The 25,825-nt window shown below is 42.2% G+C and overlaps 1 protein-coding gene across 2 annotated transcripts; it reads left to right on the top strand.

Moving 5' to 3' along the window:
• The first annotated feature begins 434 nt into the window (after positions 1-434).
• On the top strand, positions 435-25,825 carry NOD1 (nucleotide binding oligomerization domain containing 1). Of its 2 annotated transcripts, XM_021525907.2 has the most exons (13): positions 460-476; positions 3,523-3,565; positions 6,981-7,310; positions 9,136-9,310; positions 10,514-12,317; positions 14,376-14,459; positions 15,482-15,565; positions 17,125-17,208; positions 18,853-18,936; positions 20,994-21,077; positions 21,697-21,780; positions 23,839-23,922; positions 25,296-25,825. In XM_021525907.2, the coding sequence occupies exons 3-13, from the start codon at positions 7,095-7,097 to the stop codon at positions 25,366-25,368; spliced, it is 2,856 nt and encodes a 951-aa protein (XP_021381582.2). In that variant the 5' UTR covers positions 460-476; positions 3,523-3,565; positions 6,981-7,094; the 3' UTR covers positions 25,369-25,825. The 2 variants fall into 2 exon arrangements, with proteins under 2 accessions (XP_077643062.1, XP_021381582.2); XM_077786936.1 differs by lacking the exon at positions 3,523-3,565 and having other exon boundaries at positions 435-476.

Raw genomic sequence — 25,825 nt, 5'->3', positions numbered from 1 at the left:
ATCTGTCAAGGCAGGGTCACCTCGAACAGGTAACACAGGAACACGTCCAGGTGGGTTTGAAATTACTCTGGAGAGAGAGACTCCACGACCTCCCTGTGCAGAGTGCGTTGCTGATGTAAATAAAATGTGATGTGGGGGTGCAGCTGAAGCATCTACTGGCTGTTTGTGGTTTTTTAATGGATGTAAAGTCAGTAGGGAGCGCAAAACTATGCATGAAGTATTCCTCTGGCAGTTTCCTTGCGCGGGGGGAGCTTGACCGAGGGAACTGGTCGCTGTCAGAGGACCCCTGGCACCTCTCGGGGAAGGAGGGGTGGGTGCGGAGGGCAATGCTATGCTGGCGGAGGGAAAGCCTTGGGCCATTCCTGCGCGGGGAGGAGCCGCTTCCCGCTGGGGAGGAGAGACCGTGTGTGGGGCGGGAGGGGGTGAGGAGAGCGCCCGTGGGCTCCTCCCCTGGCCTCCGTGCCTTCGGCGCCGCGGTGAGTGCGGGGAAGGGCCGGGGGAGAGGGCTGGCGGGTTCCAGTGTCTGCTTTCTGTACAGCAAAGTTTCTGCGGTACCGCGCGGAAGGCTTGGAAGGTGGGAGGGGAAGGGCTGCGCCGCTCCTGAGCTGGAAACTTCGGGGCTCCCCGGGAGGGTCCGTCCCGCCCGGCGGCCGGCGCTGTCTGCCGGGGAGCGGGGACGGGGACGGGAGCAGCGCCCGCGGACAGCGCGGAGACAGCGCCTTCGTGCGAAACACAGCAGCGCTGCCGGCGTAAGTGGGGCTCCCGATGCTGGCGAGGATGTGCTCCTCGGCTGTCGGGGAAGGGTGGTGAGGTCCCAGGGACGGAGGAGGTGGGAGGGATGCATCGCTCCCCTCCCGGCCGCGGCGGGGTGCAGGGAGCCATTGGCTTCCCCGAAAGCCGCAGCGGAGATCCCAGTGCAGGCGCGGAGGCACGCGGCGCTCGCTTAGGCCCCGGTGCTTCGCCCACCTACCGCGAAAGAAGCTGGAAGAGAAGGAGGCGGGAGCGGTTCGCAGGGCAGGACGGTGCCCCGCGGCCTGGCCGCGAGTCCATCAGCTCCGTCATTCCATCAGCTGCAACTTTCCGTGTAGGATTCGCTGCTGGTTGCATGTGAAAATAGTAAATGACAGTAGAAAAGCAGTTCCATGTTTATAGACAACAGTGAATTGCCCCCTCCTCCTCTGTCTCTTAACAAAACAAAACAAAACAATCGCAAAAAATTCTCTGGTTGGAGAAAGTTTCTCTGCTTTCTAGTAGTGACTCCTTATTATTATTTATTGATCTTTTCCCACCGGGAAGGAGTTACAAGGAAGTCACATAAAGTATTCCTAACAGGAGCTTCTTATTGCATCCAAACACTATATATAAAGTTGTATTTCTATACAAAGGAATCTCTTAAGATATGTAAGAACAAAACCTGTGAGGGATGTGAATATTTCTGCCAAAGCCTGTGCCTTTAAAAAAAAGCTTGTCATTTTACCAGATGGAGGCAGACATAATTTCTTCTGTATTCTTTTATATCTGTTGCTCTTCAAATAACTAGGGATGCTTACAAAAGCTTATGATACAGTCAGAAGAGAGAGAGAGAAGGGAGGGAGGAAAAACCACTGAAAGATGCTGATCTCTGGGACCCCAGAGCAATGCAAGAGCATGAGTTGTAATGGATTTACAGGAATATGATGTTAACATATGGGTCCCTGGGCATTTATTGACATGTGTAGCATCACTGATGATAGCTAGAGATTGTGAAGTGGGGCGTGATGAGTGTGCTTTAATTCACAAAAGCAGAATAATTTAAGATCTGCATGGGGACTCTGTACAAGCTCTACAAATGCACCATTTTTGCTATAATAATAACAGGCTATTTTTTAGTACCTTTGGGAGTACATTGCATTGCTTCTCATCAAACAGGCAGACTTTTTGTGTAGCACATGTGCCCATTTGCCTTTAATCTCTGCGTGTTTTTTACTGTTCTTGAAATAAGTAAAATAGCTAAAGTTCTTTTAAATGTGAGAGCTGCTGTGTGGAAATAGGTGTTTTATTCACTTATTATAGTCAAAGACTGACTGCTGTTGCATGCATGACATAAGATGTGGAAAATCAATCCCTTTTCTGTCTCTCCCAATGAGAGCAAAAAGTAGAATTTATGCTGGCTGACAGAGTCCAGATTACCAAGCATACCAAAATTTCCAGTTCTCCTCTTGCTGTAATGACTCCGCAGTGAGTAACTGACACTGTAAAATAGCTTTTCTCAGGAAACAAATTTGACTTGAAGACACAAAGGGCATAGGGCTCTGTTTCATGTGAAATGAAGCATAGCTTTCATACAGCCACCTTTGGAAGAGTGATCATCTTGCAAATGCTATGGACAGAAGGCTGTGTACTGGGGACTTCACTAGCCCTGGACTGGCACTCAGGTTTCTGTGCTTCACTGTTGTCCTGCCAGAGTTGGCTACTAGTGCTGTGTAAATCCTGAAGATAATCCAGCTAGTGGCTGCAGGTAACTAGGTAATAGCAGAGGACTATCTCACAGGCAGTTTAGAGGAGCAGTTCTTGTCAGAATAGGAAGACTGCAGAAGGAATATTGACCGAGTTTTCAACTCTTCAGAAATATTCTAGATTGGTATCAAATTAGTTGCTTTAAGGGACAGTTGTTAAATTAAGTTGCTCCTTGTATTGCCTTTATTGTGTCATTTTACACAGTCCCAATTCCCTAGCTGACCCAGAAGTTAATAAGGATTCAATTCCCTAGCTGACCCAGAAGCTGAAATGTTTTTTAGCTGTTCTGTAAGATTCTTCAGCCCGTTTATCTACAGCATTTACCTTTGAGAAAACCTTGTTGCAATAAACCAGCACATTCTTTGCTGCCAGGGGTCTTGCAGCACTGGGAGTGGAACAGGCATCACAGTTTTGTTAGAAGAAAGAACTAGGAGATCTTAGTAAAAAGAGGATGTGAGGAGGGCAGGGCCAGGAAAAGTAGAAATGTATATACGCTTGCACAATGCTGAGAGTAGAGGGAACTCAGAGGAAACACGAGATGGAAGTGCCAGTGCCTTTGTGCAGAAGGCATTGGCGCCACTGCAGCTTATTGACACGGATTGTACAAAACCTTGCTGGAAGTACGATGCTTTTACTGTACCTCTTACTATGACAAATTTCATTTCTCTGTTTCATTTCCCTCCTTATTCCTGGCCTGATCCCCATCTTGCTTCCTCTTTTTATTCTCAGTGGCACAGGTTTATGATAGCATTGATTGCCACACTTGCTGTTGCTTCTCATATCACTTCAATCTCCATCAGCATTTCATTTGGCCAAGACCCTGTCTTCCCTTTCTTCTTGGCTTTTACAGCCAAGTGGGTGGGTAAGTATTCTGCTCTTGGGCTCTTTTTAATTAGTTCTAGTCTGTTTCCTGCCTTCTTCACCTGATGGACTTCGCTGTCCTCAAAATGACTAAATGTATTTCCTCTTCAACATCACTGGCAGCCTCTTTAGTAAGTAATTGGGTTTTTTTCGTTTTCCTCTTAGGAACAAGAAGTCCATTCTCTTCCCAGATAGGAAGCTTTTCACTGTGAGTGTTTCTCCTGTTGTCTCCTCATACCAGACTCCTGCTTCATTCAGGTATCATCTGTCTTGTCTGTCTCCATTCCTCCTTAGGTGTTCTGCTGTTTCAGCTGCTCTGTCAAGCTTGCAAGTCTTTCCCTTTTTCTTGCTCATTTCTCCAAATAGATGTGTTCACAAGCTGTTGCTGTTAAAGCAGGTGATCTGTTTTGACTGTAACTTGTAAGACCCTTAAGGTGTCTTTCAGAAAAGACACTTATTCATTTATTCACTTTAGCCCTTTCAGAAATGGAAGTCAGTATACTGAGGAATCTCACGTTAATGTATGTCTCAGTCTTTTCTAACAGCATCCCCATGACGGATGCAACATCAGTCACACGAATTGCACCGGAATAGAATCCAGCATCTGGAGGGCTCAAGATAAGGCAAAGAACACTGTATGCACTCTAGTAAGGAAGTGCTTTCAATGCCTGTTTATAAGCTGCATTTACCTTTAAAAATACCAGATGTGTAACCTAGCATTGTAAAACTGACAGATCCTTCCACAAGAGACTTAGCAACCTTGTGTTCCCTCACTGAAAAACTCATATTGGAGCACTGTGGAAGCTGGTGCTCTTTGTAGAAAGAGAGATGATGGGATGCAGATAAGCTGGAGACCTCATATTGTCACACACTGCCCTCGTGTTTTTAAAAATGCCACAAAAAAAAACCCCAACAGCTCAAAACCCCTCAACAACACAAAGAAAGCTCCAGTGAAACAGAATCATTTTTGTCAAGCTTCTTAATACAGCTGATACATTTTGCTATGAATACATGTAGTAGGAAGTCTTCCTGTTCCAGCACCATTTGAAGTGTTCAGCTCTTCATTTGGTATGGATTTTCTTAATCTGTGAATGGTGGAATTTTCCTTTTTTTTTTTTTTTGTTGTACTAAAAAGGACTGATGAAAAGTACTAAATACTCCAGTACTGGCTGGTGTGGGGTTTTGCATTGTATTTAGTATTTTAATTGAGTATGTCATCATGCACAGAATTCATATTCCCAATCCTGACTTCCCTGCATTTTTGTTCTTTCTCCTTTCTCCCTGATGTTTAGCCTCACTTTATATTCCTTTTTGCTTGGTTTCTTGTTTCTCCATTCTCCTGCAGATCACCTGATGTGAAAGGGAACATACTCTGTCCTGCAGCGTTTGTATGCACACCAGTTCCAGTAGCAACCATGGTTTGTACTGACTTGGATGTAGTCAGATGCAGGACAGACATCTTTGAGACTTACTTGTCATTCTGTTTTTCATGTTCTGTCCTGCTGCTGTATTTCTTCTTTCTTTTCTTGTGCTCTTTGTAGATGGAACTGAAATAGTGAAGAAAATGCTTCTATTTGCTTTATACACTTGACAACGTGTTGGTTCATTCTTATGGTTTTCTGAAGATTTGTCTCAGTTCTTCTTACAAATTAGGAAGAAAGAAAATGCATTAGAATAACGTGGTCCTAGAATTGCCAAAGCAATCAAGGAATGTTGAGTGGATGCAGTATCTTGAAAAATAGGGTTAATATTCTAATTGCATGTTTTAAGATGATGCTATCTCTTTAACTAAAGCCTACAGAAGTTTAAGGCTAAATGTTGTTTTCAGCATGCTTGGTCTTCATTTACGGAATGATCTTTCTTGAACAAAGAGATGTGCCAGTGTGGCTTCTGGAAAGCTGAGTGACTCAGAAATCAGCCACTTCCTTGGGTGGGTCATCTGAATGGGGTAATGAAAGCTTGATTTGTCTGAGTGGATGCAGTCACTTACTGGTGTGGTGAGAAATTCAGATCACTTGGTTACATTCCGTTTGTTGCAAACAGTTTTTCCATTTTGGGAGTTGGCTGTGACCCAGAACAGTTGTGCTGGGGATTTGCCAGGTCTCAGCCCTTGGAGAGCCTAACTTTTAAGGCAGTTATCTGCATCCATGCAGGTCAGCAACCATAAGTTGGGACCTGTTGGGAAATCCAAGGGGCTAAGCTGGTTTGCCCAGCTGGTTTGAATGTAGATAGTTAGTATCACTAAAATGCAGTAGCATAAACTGTGTCTTTCTCCAGCATCAAGTAAGAGAAGCTTTACTGATGCAGACAGCAGCTTCTGATATAGAAAACCCATATAAGTGAGATTGTTCCAGTAGCAGGTCACTTAGAATAATCTGTGAGCTGGCAGGGCTCAGTTATAGCTTGACAGGGGAATGCTAGGGAGCATTTGAGAAAGTTTACCATCACTGCAAATGTCTTGGGAAATCGTGAGAATTTTGTAGCAGCAGAGTTGGCATACTTACAGAATTGTTGAAGGGTTTTGTCTTTTGGTTTTGTTAATATGACTGTAATCATAATCTAAGACCATTCTTCCAGATATTCCTTGACCTGCTGAAACGACAGTATGGTTTAACTGTTACTGGGTGTTGTCAGTCATTTGTGTTGATCATGCAGATTCTTGCTGAATGTGTGAAGGTGATTCAGTTGCAATCTTGGCAAAAAAATTAGCTTCCTGCATGGGAAATTGTATGTGCAAGTTTGTACCTAAATAGTACGTAAATGAAGTTACTGTTGAATTGTAATTTCAGTATAACTTCATACCTACTATATGGTGGGAACATTAGGTAAAATTACAAGAAGCCCTGCTTTAGTAATACAATAGAGAGCAGTCTGATCGTGATTCCTCCTGTTTTATGCCTTGTAGAGAAAAATAGGAATAAATGGACATCTAAAAAGAGCTTGCAAGAGGTGGTTTGGAGAACAAGGGCATACACTGTGTATATATTTGCAGACAAAGAGAGGGCATTAATGCTAAAGAGTATGGTTTCAAAATTACCTCCCTCCTGGTGTTGGTGGACCTTGTGTCCTTAGAAGCTAAATTCTTTTCCCTAGCTTAGCTAAAACTGCCTCAGAGTTCACAAGGCCTTGCTTTCAGGAGCAGTCATTATATTTGCAGCACTTCATACAGTCTCTTGTTGTAACAATGAAAAAGCAGAGTGAATTGCTACTATAAATTAATTCCTCCTACAAAATTAATTGCTATGAAGTATAATTTTATTCAGTTTATTTCCTTATCCAGATTAGGTTTGGACAGATGCCCTGCTTTGTCTACAGAAACATGAAAAGCTAATAAAAAATATTAAATTATGTATTAGGAACAGGCAGTTAATAAGGCAGATGCCAGTGGTGGTGTTTGAGGGAAGCTAGAGTAAAATACTGGTACAGGAGGTAGACTGCCTGTTGTAGATATTTTATTTTTCAAAACCTGAACAAATAAATGGAAGTACCTAAGGAAGAAACATTATTAAGAAGTTGGCCATGATACTACGCAGAGTTTGGGAGTATTCTGTGATGTCTAATTGAAGGATGTATATGCATAGAATAAGGTTTAAACTGAGGTTCTGTGCAATTACTTTTTGCAGGCTTGGTGATGTGAAGGAAAGATTTCTTCTTTGCCTGAAATTAAATCCAAGCTGACCAAACAGACAGTTTTTCAAAGATGAGGCTTGGTGGAGCAGCTTCTTGGTATCTCAGCTATGGAAGGCCAACTTTGTGCTAATGTGGACATTTCTGTGAACAAACCACCAGGAGCAAGCCCTCAGTCCTTCATTGCTTTGCTGAAGGTTCACCGAGAGCTTCTGGTCGGTAGGATCCGAAACACGCAGTGTTTGATTGATAACTTGATTAAGAACGACTACTTCTCCACTGAAGATGCAGAGATCGTTGTCCAGTTTCCTACTCAAGCAGATAAGGTATAATTTTTTTTCTCTAGCCAGTGAAGCTTTTGGTTACAGGTTCATCTGACAATTTTACATCTAGTGTGTTTTCTAATCTTTCTTGTTTTGGAGTTTTTCCGCTCTGTTCTTCCTGGATGAGTGTCTCCAGTATATCCCTTTCCAGCAGGGCTGGCACTGCTGGTTATGCCCGTTGGCAGCTGTAAGAATTTAGGAGGGTGATAATTGCTGTTCTGTCCCTCCCAGCTGCAGCTTTGTCCTCTGATAAAGAGGTGGCCACATGGTTGTTAGAGTATAGCAAGGAAAATCTGCTTTAGGATACTGTGGTATAGATCATCTTGTTTTAGGAGACACAGAAATGAAATGTTGTTTTGGAAGTCAATGATTGTTTGTTGTCTGTATGAACACCTTCCTTTCTCTTTAAAGACCTGTGAGTGTTGTAAATGTTTCTGTGGAAAATTGACGTATCCTGGTGTATTTGGGGTTTTAATTCATCTTTAGACATCAATAGCAAGAATTATTTCCTTTCGTTAGGAGAAATTAGGGTTTACAAAATTGGTCTTTGCTTTGTAACTTGAAACAGCTGAGGAGATTGTTTCCCAGACCAACCAATCAGGCAGCTTCAGAACCCTGTCACAGTTAGGGGCAGGCAAACCATAAAAAATTCAAAGACCTTGGACTTCACAAACAGTGCAGATTTCCATAAAATAATCATTCTTGCTGGCATGTTGAAATGGTAACACAGTGCTCGCACTGTGTGTAGGGTCAAAGCTGAATAAATGCACACTGTATGATAATCTCAATTTCTTATTGTTCGGCATAATATGCATGGTTGTTGTACCAAGGCTGAGGGGGAGGCCATGCATCAGGAGTCTAAGCAGAGACAGAGAACAGGCCACAGTAGTGTAAGTGAAGTGGACTCTGTGGGAGCTTCTCTGGGAGGCATAAAATTGCTTTTTAGAGCATACAAATTGTCAGAAAATGCTCCATATGTTTGCTGTGCTGCGTGTACATCACCCTGATTTAAGCCCACAAGAGACCACAGTCTCTGGAAACCCTTTGTCTGGTTTAGAACTACATTCTTCAATTATTTCTAGCAAGGGGATCCTGACATTCAAAATGTGCCTCCAGATGACTGCTCTGTCTTGCAGAGGGTTTTATACTAGCACTGCCTTGTGCTGGTGCACCGAGATCACCCTCTGCCTTGCCCATGGACGTGACACTTTGCTGAACTGCTCCAGCCACTGCCTGGTAGCCATTATTTTTGGTAATAACTGCAGGAAGAGGGGCCATTGTACAGAGAGAGCCTGGAGAATTGAGTTGCTGTGTTGGAAGGAAAGTTTGAAGGCTTTTGGCTCAGCGTTAAGATCCAGGGAGGGATTCAGCCTATCCTGCTCTGGACCTGGCTGGATCCTGAGGTAAATCCAAATGTGACTAGAGTATTTACAAAACAGAGGGTGAATTTAGGGCACTGAGAAACCACCTCTATTTTCATTTTAAACAGCACAGGATTTAAAGTACACTATCTAGCCAAGCTGAGGAAATCCTTTGGCTTCCCTGTTGAGGAGTGGTATTTATCCATTTTGTTTCTGGTTAGTGTGATTGAGCTACAAGTTCAGACCTTAACTTGCAGAACAAACTCTCTCACAGCATTCAAACACAAACAGCAATTGAGTTTTGTGGTGGTTTCCAGTTCAGAGCTGGATTTTGATTTCACCTTTTTGAAGCACCAGTTTTGATTCTGCCCCCCTCCTCCAGTCCAGAAAGGATCCTAAAGCAGTTAATGAGTATTACTGTGATAAAATGCTGTGTACCAATGATCTTTCCTGCGGTGTTTCTTCAGGTTCGCAAAATTCTAGACTTGGTTCAAAGCAAGGGAGAAGAAATTTCGGAATATTTCGTCTATGTCCTGCAGAAAGTCACTGATGCTTACTATGATCTTCAGCCTTGGCTGGATGAAATAGGTTACAAGCCTTCAGAGAATATTTGTAGTAAACCTGTGGTAAATACAGATCCAGGTAAGGTCATGCATCTCTATCCCTTCTCTTACAACTACCCTGCTATGCAGGAAGCTCCAAAAAAGTGACAGAAGAGTAAGAGTTTTGGGAGTACAGCCAGGGAAAATAACTGTGTGCTTGCTAGCAGTGGTAGCCAAATTATATCCACTGTATAATACAAGGATGATGTTGATAAATTACATCCTGTTTTGTTAAACTCAGGCTCTTTCTGCATTTGTTTGTGGCTATGTAACACAATGGCAGAACCACCTTGTACCAGCTGTAGCATTTTCTAAGCCTCTACTACAATTTATTAGCAACATTGTGATGTGTTGGCCATGGACTAGCCAGTATTTCATTATGAGAACAGCCAAGCAATGAGGCAGGTTGCCCAGGGAGGCTGTGCAGTCTCCATGGGAGTTTTCAAGGTCCGACTAGACAAAGCCCTGAGTAACCTCATCTGATGTCAGAAATTATCCCGTTCTCAGCAGGAGGTAGGACTAGACCTTCTGAAGTCCCTTCCAACCAGAATTACTGTCATCCTAAATGATCGTTTTTAGCAACCCTAAAAATCAGAGTATAAGTATTGCAGAAATTATTTCCTCTGGAGAGGTTTTTCCATACCACATAAATATAAGAATTACTTTGTCCCCATCTGAAGCAAAGTTTCTGTTGAAAACCACAGGAAACGTTGTGCAATAACTGAGGTTCTCTTCTTTTTTTTTTTGTCATCTTAAAAAAAATCTTTTGAGGTGCCTGGTACTAGGTTTCTGAAATGCATGGCTTCTATTTGCAATAACATAAATGACTAAAGAAAGTAGGAACTAATAACCACCTACCTGATAGAACTGCAATTGGAATATAAGTACAGTGAAATCAGTGACCAACAACTCCAACAAACCTTTGCAGAGAGTTAAGCAGCCTTTAACAGAGTGTCAGGGACTTGACTTTGAGTCTCAGGTGAAGGATAGCAGCCCCTTAAACCAATGCAGCATCAGTACTGGCTTTCAGGAAGTGGTGGCTCACATGTGACCTTTTTTTAGCACCTGAATTTCCCAAGTGGGTGATGATGGCAGCACAAATAGAATTAATCTGCCAAAGAGCCCTTTCCACATTAGAATTACTTTTGTTTATTACCCCCTCTGAGTTCCCAGGAAGGTGGGTCATTGTATGCATAGGTTTTTAAATAATAGTCTCTTTACTAATAGTTCACTGTCTTTTTAGTCAGCAGGTATTGCCAGAAACTCAGACATGAACTGGGACGGGACTCCAAGTTTTTTATGTTGTACGCTCAGAAAGAGGAGATGCTGCTTGAAGAAATCTACTCCAACACTATTATGGAGCTGGTCAGTTTTACCAATGAGAGTCTTGGCCAGGTGGGTCAATTAGAAGCCCTTTTTGATGATGCAGTTGGGCTAATTAATGAAGATGGAGAGACTGTTTATGTCTACGGTGATGCAGGAATTGGAAAGTCAATCTTGCTGCAAAAAATACAAAGTCTTTGGGCCAGGAAGGAATTGGACATAGGGGCCAAGTTTTTTTTCCGTTTTCGTTGTAGGATGTTTAGCTGTTTCAAGGAAGATGAAGCCATATGTTTGAAAGACCTGCTCTTCAAATATAATTGCTACCCAGACCAGGACCCCATAGAAGTGTTCCATCACATCTTGCAGTTCCCTCATACAGTTCTTTTCACTTTTGATGGCTTTGATGAGATCTATTCCAATTTTGATCTTAGCAGCGTACCTGAGATATGCTCACCCAATGAACCCATCCACCCCCTGGCACTGCTCGTAAGCCTTCTCAGAGGAAAGCTTCTTAAGGGGTCCAAGAAAATTCTTACTGCCAGGACAGGAACTGAGATCCAAAAAAACATCATTAGGAAGAAGGTGTTGCTCCGTGGTTTCTCCAGGAATAACCTGAAGGAATACACAGCTATGTTTTTCAAAGATGAGCAGCGACGAGTACTGGTATCAAACCAGTTGGAAGCTAACCCAAATCTCTGCAGTTTGTGTTCAGTGCCTTTATTTTGCTGGATTATCTTTAAATGCTTTGAGCACTTCCACTCCATGTTTGACAGCCACGAACTTCCAGACAGTTCTGTTACATTAACAGATGTATTTTTGCTCATGATTGAAGTCCACCTGAACCGATCTGTGAAAACAAGTTTGCTGAAGACCAATATCAGGAGCCAAGCAGAAATGTTCAAATCAAGAAAGGAAAGTCTTCTAGCTTTGGGTAAAATGGCATACAAAGGGATGGAGAACTCTGCCTTTATCTTTGAGCAGGAAGAAGTCTCATCGGCAAACATCACTGAAGAAGATTTGCAATTGGGCTTTCTCAGGACAGTTAAAGGTTACAGTGGCTGTGGCAGTCAGGCCAGTTATGAATTCTTGCACTTAACCCTTCAGTCTTTTTTCACAGCTTTGTTCTTGGTTATGGAGGAGAAGGTGGGTACCAAGGAGTTACTTGAGTTTTTCAATGAATGTTCTTCCCTGGAGACTGCCCAGCCTACTTGCCTTCGTATCCCCTGGTTGAAAAAACAACTAGCAGGGGAGGATCCTTTCCAAAATAAAGAACACTTTAATTTTACCAACTTGTTTCTTTGTGGCCTACTTTCTGGATCCAGGCAGAAGCTCTTCAGACATTTAGTTTCGCCTGCGGTCATTAAGCGAAAGAGAAAAACACTCATCATGTACCTTGGGGAGAGCATGAAATCCCACCTGAAAGGCTACACTCGGTCCAGGCTTAAAAGCTACAATCAGGTGCAGATGCAGCCCAACTTTGTGTGGATGCTGAGGTGCCTGTATGAGACACAGAGTGAGAAGGTGGGGAGGATGGCAGCCCGCCGCATGCATGCCAACTACATCAAGCTGGCCTACTGCAACGCCTGCTCTGCTGACTGCAGCGCCATTTCCTTTGTTCTGCACCACTTCCAAAAGCACCTGGCTCTGGATTTGGACAACAACAACATCAATGACTATGGAATAAAACAGCTGCAACCTTGTTTCAGCAAGCTTGCAGTGATCAGGTAGGAGTCTTTGTATGTAAGCAGGTCTTGTGTATTCTTCGTTTATTCCACTAACTGGTGGGCTGAGGAATTGATCTCGCAAGTGGAGAAAGAGGAGGATTAGTGCTGCTCAAAATTATTGTTTCAGATCTTCTGAAATCTTTGTTCATGTAGTCACAGGAGCAGAGGTAAGCTGTGAATTTAGAAACCAAAATGGAAAGGGTGGAAAGAAGTCCTTAGAAGCACAGAATGTTTAAATCTGTAGATTTAGTTAGCTCCATCTCAAATTGTTTTGTCTCAGAAGAGGATTTTTATGAGAGAAGGTGCTAAAGGGAAAAAGGAAACATAAGGGCATTCTCCATTATCTGAAGATCATCTGAGGCCATCTCTACCCTCGGTCATAAGGGGTAAGGGAGGATCTCTTATTCACAGTAACCCTTGATCAGAAGCTCTGAATTTCTTGTTTTGCATCCTGTCAAAATGTCTGGTTTTCATAAGACAAAAACTATCATGTCCATCCATGAAAGAATGTAGTTTACGCCTTCAGATGTGGCGTTTCCCTGAGGTGATGTGAAGGGAGGACATGGCTTGGTGTGAACAGGGGGAACTAACTCCACCTCTAACATCACAGGCCAGATTGTTTCACCTCCAGCCCTTTGAGCTTGTACCATGTAGCTATATCTTATTTGTCCAAACATTTAGGTGCAGAAAATCGGGAACTTCATATATATCTTTTTTAAATCTCCTTCAGCCTCATGAGAATTTTTTTTAACAATTGTTTTCTTCATCCTGTTTGGCTGTGCCTTGGCTTGTTTTACTCTAGAAATAAATCAAAGCCAGTGGCTCTTGTTTTTTTCCCCAGTTATTTGCAAATTGACTGACTTCCCAGGAGAAAGCATAAGGAAACTCCTTGGGAGAATGCATAAGTACATAAGACAAAAAAAAGAAGAAAAGGCCAGCCTTTCATTCTTTGTGCCTATCATGTGATCATGCCATACACAGTGTGATCTTAACACCATCCCCAGCACAAAAACAGTATTTTAGGTTTCCCTTTTAGGATCCCTTTATGGATCTTCAGATGTTGGAACTTTTATTTCTAATGAGCAATTTCTTCAGGTCAAGAAATGTTGTTTCCAGCAACTTAACTATCCCTTCCAAAGAAGCAGGCTGTCCTTATCTGTAGAAATTGGCTGATCTCTCCTGTGTACTGGTGCATTCCAAAGGGACCTTTGCTAACTAGCAAAGGCTAGGGAGGCTGTTGGTGATAAGGGACTCTCTGAAGGAAATCTTCCATTACTGAGTTTGTGTGCAAACTAAATGTGGTCGAAATGTTTTCATCAAGACAGCTTTGCCCAGAAAATGTGGTTCATGGCAATCTGAATGCTTCACTTGAACCTGTCCATTTAGTGAAGTTGAAAAAGCTTGAGAAGTTAGCAAAAAAATACCCAAAACAACAACAACAAGAACAAAAAACCCACCCCAAAACAGCTGTGAGAAGAAGCATTTTTATTCTATGAATGACTGACATTGATTTGTCTCGTGTCTGGCTGGGACAATAAAATTAGAAATATCTAGCATACCCATGGGAGCAGAGTTCTGTCTTCTGGCCAGGGCTTTTCACAGCCTTTATTTGGTGAAGCCTGAATGTGTTGTGACTTTCAAGATGCCTGGCTTTCACTATGTACTCAGAGAGAAGATTGCAAGACTAGTCGTTTGGACAGCTTGCTTTTGCTAGGGTGTTAAGCAGACTTTCTTCCTGGAATCACAGTAAGCACAGGAAGAGGTGAGATGTTTATCTGGAGTCTGACTTCCTACATTTTATTGTTCTCAGTTCTGCGGACAGCTTCCAGAGCATTACCTAGGAGATCTGGGGCTTTCTGATTTTTATCAGTTTTGGAGTGAGCCACATGAATGTGAGCTCGCATTTCTCTTAAGAGCTTTTAATATCTGGTATAAGGACCTGTTAAAATATCAGAGGAAAATGCATAGGCCTCTAGTAATTTGAGTAATTTGTTAACTCACAGGATATGAACATTCCTAATATGTATTGATTCATACTTTTCATTCCCTTCTTTCCAGGCTCAGTGTAAATCAGATCACAGATCACGGTGTAAGGATCTTGTATGAAGAACTCTCCAAGTACCAAATTGTGTCTTTCTTGGGGTATGTACCCAGCTGGGAACAAAACACTCAGCAGTGATTCTAGAAAATAGAACTCTAGTGCTGCCAGTACTGGCATGGAAGAGGTGGGCTGGAAACTGCAGTTACCTCCTCATTTAAGCAAAGAGCTTTTTGTGTCAGAAATGATTCTGTGACAGTTCACAGGGACAAGGACCACAGTTTCCTCTCATATCTCCCTCCCTCACAGCCTCCTGCTGGCATCAAACCCTTCTGAGGCACAGTGTGGACCAGTGTCAGGTTACTGAACTGTGTGAGAATGCTAATTTTTATACTGAAAGTCTTCTGCTGTGGAAGGGATAGACTGCAAGCAAGAGAGCATGTGTAGTTTTAGTCTGCTCTTTTCTCCACTGTAAACTGATTTATTTCAACTATGCAAAGCAGATACAGCTTGGTAGAGACTGCTGTCAGGAACATGCAGTTTCAAGTGTGGTATTCATGATACCAATTTCTTTCAAGAGCTTAATTAGTTCTTAATGAAGTTGAAGCTGGAAGGCACGTTAGCTCTGACTTCCTGCGCTTGGTTAAGTAGCTACATAAAAATGACTTTTTGAAAGGTGAACCTGAATACCAAGAATAGCTTTTTTCCTCCAGTGCCCTAATGTAAGTACAACTGCTCAGGTATCTGCTCTTCAGTAATATTTGCAAGGGGATTTTATGACTTTTAAAAGACCAGAAGTACATTATGGTGTTTTGTCTTTTGACTTATCTTCTTGCAATATTATTTCTGTACTAGCACAGGAATAAAGGGAAGCTTTGTTTGCTTGTGGAGACCATTTATTTTAAAAATTGTATAAATATTCATGATTTGCAGTCTGGTCTCCTTATATTTTATATCTAGCCCATCACAGTATAAATTATATATCAAAATAGAAATACAAGCAACTGTGAATATGTACAAAGCTGCACAGAAAAGATAGATGCTATGTGTGCATCATAAAACATTCAGGCTGTAAATATTTAACAGCAGTAATAACCTATTTTTACCAATGTGATTTTTCTTTAAGCTTATACAACAACCAAATCACTGATGTTGGAGCCAAATATGTTGCAAAATTAATTGAAGAGTGTTCAAGCCTGGAATATGTAAAGTATGTTGGATTGTTTTTCCTTTCTACACTATCCTAATTAAGGTTAAGCAGCTTGAAAGGGGAGGAAGAGTAGACAAAAAGACAAAAATTGTATTTGAAATAAAATATAATTTAGGTTGCAGTTGTATATATGTTTTGCAGTAGTCCAGCAGTGGATGGCAGTAGGTGAAACTCTTGAATCAATAGTCTTTTCTGGAATACAGTAGTGAGTTAAAGGAGTGCATGAGACCTGTTCTTTACCTAAATCCAGTCTGAGCACCTGAGCAAGGCTTAAGCTGTGTATGGACCTTGCTGTTTCTTCCAGCAGGCAAATTCCCTTGGATTTAGTACCAAGCTTTTTAGTGTCTGATCTTTTATGAGCCGCTGGGGTCAGGCTGTGCTGGTGTCATACCTCAACTCTGAAATTCCCCAAATTCACTTGGTGAGTTGTTCCCTTTAATTCCTGGAACTTCCCCAGATAAGAGTGTCTGCCTGTGCACATTGGTTGGACATAAAAGTAGATCATTAACCAATGGTTTAATTGTGACCATAGCAGAAACCAGAGGTAACTGCAGCAATGTCAGCTTTTTGAGGGAATTTAGGAACAGGCAGCCAGGGACTCTTGGATTCTAGTCCTTGTTCTCCCACTGACTTGGTCTGAAACCCCACTCTGGCCATATCCTTCCTACTTGAAATTTTTGCAGAATTTTGAAACCCAGGAGCACTTAGTTCTTTCACTGCTTTGACAGTGCTTTGCTTATTTAGTGAAGCTTTCACAAAAAAAGCCTGTTGAAAGATGGTTGCTTTCAGGCTACATAATAACCCTAGAGATTATTTTGAGATAGAGTACACATTCATGTGCCAGAAGTCAGCCAAACAAGACAGTTTTATGTAAATGTAATGGCTTGGGGGTTGTGGGGGAGGGTTGGGGGTTTGGTCTATTCTTTAAATCAATCTATATGCAATTATCTCTCCCTTGAACTCCAGCCATTTGATATCCACATAGGCCAAAAACAGAAAAGGCCTTGTGTAAAATGCCAGCCGGAGACTGACTGCTGCACTGACCTATGCCATTGCCTAGAGCCTATGCTTACAACAGAAGAACTTGAAATTATTGCAGTCTGTGCCTATCAGCTGCAGTCTCCTCTGGAAACACACAGTCAAGAAATATTCTGTTCCCTATGGCATCATGAAACATGTTGCATGTAATTCATGAGCTCTGTAGCAATTGTTGATAGTATGAATTATGTTAAAGACAAGGCCGGGGTCCTTGCCCTGAGGATCAGTTCCTAAAGCTCATTTCTAACATACTGAGCACCAAACCCAAGACTCTACTGCAGTACTTCTGATTTGGAGGGCTGACATGCAAAATATGCAAAAGACAACATAAAACTGTGTCTTTTGGTCAAAGGTCAAGTGCCTGCAGTATTTTTTCCCTCTGGGTTAATCTTTGATAACTGCAGGTAACCTCCAGAGTTAATTAGCCTTAAATACTTGTGTGGCTTTCTGAACTGGTGTTGTGATAGCTGTACATCACAGCTGTAAGTGATGCACCTCATCAATTTCTGTACTTTGTGCAGAATAGGAGCAAACAAAATAACGAGTGAAGGAGGGAAGTGCCTTGCCCAGGCCATCCAGAAGAGCAAGACAATGTTTGAAATTGGGTAAGTTCAGTGCTAAAGAGCAGAAGTTAGGGCTTGATCTTGGCCAGGCACCTGTAAATCCCTTAGGATTCTTTTTTTCATGCTTATCTTCTCTCCTCCTTCTAGTCCTTCCCTCCTCAACAACAGCATTAGAACAAACGAGTATAGAGGCCACATTTTCCATGGAAAAGGAGGGCTGCTTTGTTGTTCTTCATTCACACAATGTTTGGTTTGGGTTTTGACATCTGTTTTTTTCTTTTTCACTTTTCTGACAGAACCTTGAAGGAGAAATAAACAAACAAGAGGACAGGGTGTAAAGCTGACCACTTTCTTTATTGCAGCACAACTTTATTTTTTTATTGCAGCACAACTCCTCTAGAGATACTTGGTTATTTTTAAGTCTGTATAGTTTTATGACAATTGGCACTGCATCTAGTTATTGAGTGTCATTGTTAAACCTGTCAAACCTTCTGCATCACATCCTCATAAAATTGTGAGCTGGGAGAATAAAAGGGAATTCATATCATCCTTTTCTCTTAGGCTGTCCCTAACTGCAAAGTGCTGTTATTTGAGAGAGGTCTGAATGTACTGCAAACCTTTAGTTCCTGCCCTGTTTCTCAGGAAAGGTGCTAGGTTTGATTTATTTTATTTATTTCCCCCCTCTTGTGGCAAATCTCAGTTTCTCTTTTCACTGTACAGGATAACAGATTTCTTAACGTTTAATACTTGAATACATGGAATTAAAACCTCTGATTGGCCATTGTGACAATCACAGTAGCCATGAAACATGGAAATTAGATTTGTACAATCAGATTTTTGGCCTTTAATTTTGTTATTCTACAACATTTCATAAATACAGTGAGCAACCTGAACACTTCCATATAGCTGGGTCTGCTGTGCTGTACTTGCTCTAATTTCAATGAAGGACTCCTATTTTCTCCTGTGGAGGAAATGATCACTCCAAATGGACTTAGGATAGCTTGGACAGAAATGTTTAAATAGCAAACTGCATTGGCTCTGAAGGACAAGGAAATTCTGGGGAACTTACTGGAAGTCCATGTGTTTAAATACCACAGAGCTCAACTGATTTTAAAAGAGCTGCCAACTAATTACCCATAAGCTGAGTGTGGCTCTGAGTCAACAAGCCAGGATCCCTGTAAAAAACCCAACAACATAGGCCTCAGCAGAAATGTTTTCAAACTTCATAATACAGGATGAATTTTCAAAGTGGTTAGTCTGCATAGAAGGGATTTGACCAGGTACTCCTAGTTTCTGATCAATTCTCTCTAGCTTGTACCATGTTACCTTCTCTCACAAAATAACCCTTTGTGTAATCAAGGATTGTTTTGCCCTTGGAAATGCTATTTCTTACCAGTGTGCAGGAAGGTGATCCTGAAAGCATTCCTGCTGCAGCAGGCTGTCTCCTAGAGCTGCCTCTGTGCTGTGGCCTGAGGGTGCTGGTGAGTCAGCAGAGGTTACTGGTGCAATGTGCAGGCAGTGGAACATACCTGCCTCGGTGGAGAAGGTACCTGCCAGATTGCTCACAAGCCTGAAAGACTGTGAAGTAATCAGGAAAGAGGGGAGGGGAGAGAAACAGGGAGAATGCATCCGCAAGAGTCAGTAGGGCAGTACAACTGATATCTCATGTTCTCCTCTCTTCACTAGGATGTGGGGTAATCAAGTTGGAGATGAAGGAGCAAAGGCATTTGCAGAAGCCCTGAGGAACCACCCTAAGTTAACAAATGTGAGGTAAAACACCGGCAGAGCCAGGCAGCTCGGTGTAGCGCTGGCTTTTCCATCCTGCTGTGAAGCAATGGCTGTTCCCACCAAGGGTTGCCTTGGAACACCAATCTGGTATTGCAGCCTCTGCTGTGCAGCCAAGAGGTCCCTGGTGCAAGTGAGAGGCCAGACTCTGTCCAAAAGCCCTGTGCAGCCTTTAGGCAAGTTTAAAATACCAACAACAGGCATCCTTTCCTTGATGTGCACCTCCTCCCCTCATGATGCATATGTTCTGGCATTTGTGGAGGCACATGGTCAGTGGGTGCCATTTTGATCTGGGAGCATTAGCAGGAGGAGGCACCAGCTGTCACAGAATCAGGTTCCCAGTGAGCTCAGTATTAGCAGTTTCTTTTGAGAGAGTGCAGCGGCTCTTACCAAAGTACGTTTTAGGCTGTAATATGAGGGGCTGAGACATTCTTATATTTGGGTTCATCCTGTGCTCTAGTGGAGCTACACCACCACACATTCAGTGCTAGTGAGATGTCATACTCACTGGAGGTCAGGGATGGATCTCAAACCAGCCTTCTGGAAGCCATAACAGAGGTGAGGTTGGAAGCACAGCAGAAACCAGTGTGTTAAACAGCCCATTCCCTGCTCAACTTTCAAGTGCTGTCTGGGGGATTTAAAGATTTAAAGATGTTTTGGAGTCCCTCCACACAGCTGGAGCACTGGGTTCATGGTGACCCTTTCTATTTGCCTCCCAGTTCCACTGGCCTCCACGGTGAGGGAGCAGGCAAGGCTCCTTAGTTTCCCCACAAGGTGGCATATGGCACTAGTTTCTTCAGAAATACTCTGGGTGTCTGGGGATCTCTGGAGAGTTTATTGCTGCCACTTTAGATCCAGGGATTTCAGAGCTGTGCCTTGTCCTCTTTTCTAGAAGCGGGTAGTCAAGCTTAAAAATTAAAAGCTGAACAGGTGCAGTGACCTAGATATATTTAAACTTAAAAGCCACCTGAAATAGCCATCTTCCCATAATTGCACAATCCATCCAGACGCATCAGACATGAAAGAAAACATTTTGAACTTGAATCAGAGCTCAGGGATTCTCAGACAAGAGCAAATATGCTGATGAATGTGTTTGCAGAAATAAAGAGGAGTAACTGTGCTGTCTTGAGCTTGGGTTTGCTGGTACTTGTGCAAGGTGAATCCTCTGCTCCGCAGTGTACTTGCTCTTGGCTCTATTTCTTATCTCCCACTGGCTAATCTTGCTCCATGATTAGAATTCATAGTAATAACTGTGGTAGCTTTATGTGAAGACCAAGGGAAGATAATCCCTACTACATCAATTTACTTTATTTGCCATTTTTAGGCCCAGGCATGATGGACTGAGACTATCCAGTTTAAGCTGAAGCTAGGAGGTACTCATGCCAATACATACTTGTGCCATTGCTCTACTTGGTTCCTCTTTCTACATTTTTTGAGGAATTGCATTATTTTGAGGAGGGAGAAACTTTTTGAACTCTGAAACCCAGAGCATAACTTTAACTGGATGATTTTGCCAATGTCTATTCAAAGAATGAAGGGCAGACTAAGAAATGTTTGTGGTTTGTAATGGAAAGCATTTACAAGCTCATTTCTCCATACACAGCAGAAGGTGGTGTATTTGGAAGAAGAATTAAGTATTTGGATGCCTGAGGGACGTAAAGGACAAAGTGCCCAGTTGGTACAAGGATGACAAATGCATGTAAAAACCTGTGTACTGCTAAGCACAACTCTTTGTCCTTGTATAGAGTCTCAACTCTCAAAATTACTGGGTGCAACTGTCCACTGTCAGCCCCAAGAGCACAAGTCAGTGATAGCAAATCTTTTGGACTGTATGAAAGACCTGCACTCAGGCTGCAGACTGTGAACTGCTCTCACTTGTAAAAGTTGTAAGGTCTCAGTGTTTTGTGAACTGTGTGAGCCTTTGAAACACCAATGCTGAGCTGTACATCTGGGAAGCAGATCATCCAGGATATTCCCTTGTATTTGGCAGTGGGAGAGCCACGTGGTGCTGCTTCTTAGACATTTGTATCTTTACTTTACAGTCTTGCATTCAATGGCATCACAACAGAGGGAGGCAAAAGTATTGCTGAAGCCATGCAGCACAACAACTCTGTGAGGATATTCTGGTAATTAACAGTGTGGTCTCTTTCTCCTCTGCTTCCTTTTCCAGAGCAAAATCCTGGTTTATGTCCTCCAAGCCCATCGCCCTTCCTACTCTCCCTCCTTCTCTCCCTGCCCTCATCCCCTATGCTTTCCCTATCAACAAGCTATAAGATACCCCTTTGGAAGAATGTGGGCATGAGTAATGGATCAGCAGCACGTGTCCTTTGGGATACATTCCAGTGACCCAGTGCCATGCCTCGTTCTGCTCCCTCCATCTTGGTTTCCCCATCTTCTCTCCTTTCCATCATCTGAAGTCAAGTTCTTTGTCCTCAGTTTTTGCACCTCTTCAGTGTTGTCTTTACCTTTTCTCACTACACCTCATTCACCTTTTAGACACTAAAGCATCATGAGAAAGTATCACTAGAACATTGCTCAGAGAAATAAAGATCTGATACTCTTGTCTCTTTTACCTCCAGGGCTTCTCTTCAATATCTCTTTGTGTCCAGCCTTTACAAATTGCTCAGGGCAGGAACAACACATCCCCCCTTTGGCTGTCTAAAGCTAAGTCACAGACAAGCTGCAAAAACAAGGGGCTGAAAAATAATGTCAACATCCCAAGTGAACATTTTCTCTCCCACTTAGGTTGACTAAAAACGAGCTGGATGATGAGGCAGCAATGAGTTTTGCAGAGATGCTGAAGGTCAACAAGAAACTGGTGCATTTATGGTGAGTTACATTCCACAGTGGCACAGGCTCTTTGGCAGTCACTACATTAAAGCTGCACCTTCCAAGTCTATGTAGGTCACAGTAACAGCTTCTGTGCATGGTCTGGATGCAGCTGACTGCTTGTAGACAGTTCTAATGGGAAGTTAATAAAGCTGCTGTCTAGCATTTGGAACCTGCTTCCATACAGGGAAAAAGTTCAAGCTGTTTCTGGTAACTTTCAAACTAATGATTGATTTCATCTCTCATTAGGGGAACAGTACTAGCCTCAAAATCAAAAGTTTCAAAAAAAAAAAGAAAACCAAAACCCCAAGCAGACAGCTAGAATAGAATAAGGTTATTACAAGTCTTTTTGTTTATCATCATTCTATGAAAGTAACTCTTCAACCAAGAACCTACATGACACACTTATATACGTGTTGCATTTGACCAATGCTTTCTTTTTGGGCTAGCAATAAACTGATGCAAGACACTCATCTCCAAGGCATCAATACCCAGGAAACCAGGAATTATTTCTAGAAATCACAGTAAGACTTTTTACACTTATAAGAAAATGCAGCATTGGCTTTTCTAATCCAAAGGTTACCAATGGATGGAGTTGGGCAGATGCGAGCTGTAAAAAAAATAGCCATCCATTCATTCCAAGTGATCCAAGTAACCATCAGACGTGGAGTCCCTTTGTATGCTTTACAAAGACTTGGTTGACCACACTCTAGCACATTCCCTGTATTAATCCTAGTTCCAGCCCCTTAGGAAGCATGCTGGCTGTCATGGGTGCCAAGTACTCATAGCCTCTTTTGAAAGCAGCAGAAGCTGTGGTGCCCATCACCCTGAAAATGAAAAGACAATGGGGGAAGTGCTTGGTTTCTTTGTGCACAGCTGCAAATATAATTCACTGAGAGTTTGGGTTGAATTCATCATAAAACTTACCCCAGCCAAAGCAGGCATAGTAATCGAGGTAAGTGTCTTTGTCATAGCTCAGTGTTGTCCAAGGGTGTCTGCCAGTGGACAAATTGATATCCTGCTTTGTTGATTGCACCAGTGGATACCTCCAAGAGGTGGTGACCTATATAGATAGTTGAACTTGAGACTGAGTTAAAGTCTTTTTCCAGTAGCTGAAAGATTCTACTGGATCCCTTTGCATTTTGATTCATATACCAAGTGCAGAAACTCCTTTAATGGAATGCCTCCTTCCCTCCCTCCCTAAGAGATTGTTCAATGCCCTCCAATTTTCAGCCTCATCCTGAATCCTGAGGGATTCATGCAACCAGTCACATGGAATGGTACAGCTATGGGGCTCACCATGGTAGACTGAAAGGTAAGTATTAAATTAAACTAGGCTGATGAGTATTTTTATACTCATGCAGATGAGTGGCCTTTGTTCCTCTTTAGCTAGTGGAATGGTCTACAGTGGTTAGTAAGAGTTACCTACTGCTTCATCAGTTTGACTACTTGAGGATCTTATGTATGGGGTTTTTTTTCCCTTCCCTAAGCTCAGATGAGACATAATTTATAGCTGGTAAGTTGGCTTCACTAGGACTTGCACCTGCTCATACCAGAGTCAAAATCAGTGCTTTATTTTTCAAAGGTCTTGTTGGTCTGATAAACAAGACTGGAGGATTTGGCAGCTTCTAGATCATAGGTGCTAAAACTCTAGGCCAACACAGGCTCTGTACTCAGAATTTTCTGTGCATCACTTAAAAATGTCTCACAGTCTTAGTAAGAAAGCAGAGCTGAGAGGTTTGTCTCAGTCTAAATACCAAAATTCCATACCACTAGTGAACATAGCAGAACTTTGTCAGCTGTGTAATTAAAATTGCTCAGTATCTCCAGAATGAAACTACATGTAAGATTAAAAGGAAGAGATTAATACTCTGAGCTCTGTTTCTGAAAGTGCGTGTGGGGCATTTGACCAATACTGTGTACCTTTCTCACAGATAAAATCACAGTCATTTTCTTGTGGCAGAGAGCTTTGCTCCTTGATGTCAAACTGAGCATAGGTTGTGTATGTACTGCAAATTAGTTTATATGTTAGAATGACATGAAATGCTTTTTTTTTAGGCTTATCCAGAATAAAATTACAGCCAAAGGGGTGAAGTGCCTCAGTGATGCTCTCCAGGAGAACACAACTATTAAAGAAATCTGGTAAAGGTCCCTTTCTCAAAGGGTCACTTCCTTTCCCTTTAAAACCCTATTGGCCTTACTACTTCCCAACCTAAAAAATTCAGAGCAAGTTTATGCTTGGCAGGGGGTTGTAGTTCCAGCTGTGGATTTCAAACAGGTAAAAAGCCACTGCCACTAAAACATTTCCCTGTGTGTTATGAATGTCAGGCAGTTTTCTTGGTTCACATCTCTCTGTACCACTGATTTGCAGAACATGTGCGTTTGCAGAATCAGGGCCTGAATTTATAGACCAAGTTTTGTATGTTGTTTTTATTTTTAAACTTCTGCTTTTCAAGACCTAAATGCCAAACAAGCAGGAGTTGGTTACCTTTAATCAGTACTACTAGTCTGGTTTGCAGAATTTGTGCTCAAACTTTTTTGGGCAATGCCCCAAACATACTGAAAGTACTAAGTTACAGGGAGATTAACTTTTTGTAGGATTTGTTTGTTTTAGATTAGGTGGGCATCACATAGTCACACGTACATTTAAGGCAGGAAGCCAAATACCACATTACTTTCCTCATCTCAGAGAGCTCAGGAGTCAATAGAACTGAGCTGGTTTTAGCACTGCTGCTTTATTATTGAACATGAAATTTATTTTTAAATATATATATTTGTTTTAGTGAAAGGACACTGATTCTTGCTTAGAAAGACAATGACTCACTGTCTGACTAGTGTGCTCCCTGGAGATGTGGAAGAGGTAGTTTTTCCAAAAGCCACTGTCAGCTTTCATCTACAGAAGAGGCATCAATTCCCCTTCAGATCATTCTGAATCTTCAGACTGAAATCTGTCTTTTGATTCTGGCCTGAATGTTCAGAGGCATTCATTAACCCAAGTAATTTCATAAATCTGCATGGTTTAGTGGACTTCAACATTTCTGAGAGCACTTAACTAGGCTGCTCATTTTCAGGGCTGTAAGTATCAATTTAGATTATCTTTACATAGCCAGAATTGAAAATTTTGCTATTGGTCATTTCATGCTTGAGTACTTCACGGAAGTTTCTTCCTATGTTGTCTGGAGACTTTAAATATCTTTAAAGCAGTCCAGTCCACAGTAAGAACTTTTGTCAACTCTGTGCTTCTTGCTGAAATGCAAACAGCTGGGTTTCCAATGCCAAGTTCAGTTACTGGAGTTCAGGTGTGTCTTCAGGTTTTGTTTCTGAGGGAGAAGCCTTGTTTCTTGGATGTGCAGTGGGAACAGCAGTGCTGTATCCAGCCTAACACCCATTCCCAGTTGAGAAGCGTGCAGCCCACATGGCATTGCAAACCTCTGCACCAAAGATGGTGCACGTAGGAGGTGGGCTCCAGTCACTACCTTACTTGCACTCACATCCCTTTTGTTCTACTCCTGCAGCTTGAACGGGAACCTGATAAGCCAAGAAGAGGCCAAAGCTTTTGAAAATGAAAAGCGGATCATTTGCTTTTGAATGGGGACTTTCCCATTTTGCTCCTACACTTGGACAGCAGAGTTTATAAAGGCATCAATCTACAGTGCTCGTGGCAGGAGAGAGATACACAATAAGCTGCCTTTTTATGAGCACACTGCACTCCCTCAGCTCCATCCCTTACTCTGCCTGTTATTTTTAATCCTTTTGGTGAGTGGGAAGTTGCCTGGGTAAATAATTAATATTTGTTTGATGCTTTGAAGATGAAATGCAAAGTGTTAACAGGCTAGATCCACTGGCAGGTGTATGCATTTTGTTAACTGAGTTTAGATCTATTCTGTACAGTGATGTAAATAATCTCTTAACTTATTTATATACGTAAATAAAGACACACAAGTATACATGTGCAAGAAAGGGTACAAGATCCAAAAACTCCACCAGCTCTGACTATTACCTGCCTCAGATCTGAAAATTAATATATACACAGCTTTACCAGAAA

Source organism: Lonchura striata, chromosome 1 (assembly GCF_046129695.1).
Source record: "Lonchura striata isolate bLonStr1 chromosome 1, bLonStr1.mat, whole genome shotgun sequence".
NCBI classification, from domain to species: domain Eukaryota; kingdom Metazoa; phylum Chordata; class Aves; order Passeriformes; family Estrildidae; genus Lonchura; species Lonchura striata.
The sequence above is the reverse complement of the archived record's forward strand: the minus strand, read 5'-3'. Positions and strand labels throughout refer to the sequence as shown.

Bases quoted from the DNA above. Each gene is read 5' to 3' on its own strand.
- NOD1 (XM_077786936.1), top strand. From the start codon at position 7,095: ATGGAAGGCCAACTTTGTGCTAATGTGGACATTTCTGTGAACAAACCA. The intron at 9,311-10,513 runs GTAAGGTCATGC...CTGTCTTTTTAG, and splicing joins TGTGGTAAATACAGATCCAG to TCAGCAGGTATTGCCAGAAA. The intron at 21,078-21,696 runs GTAATTAACAGT...TCTCCCACTTAG, and splicing joins AACTCTGTGAGGATATTCTG to GTTGACTAAAAACGAGCTGG.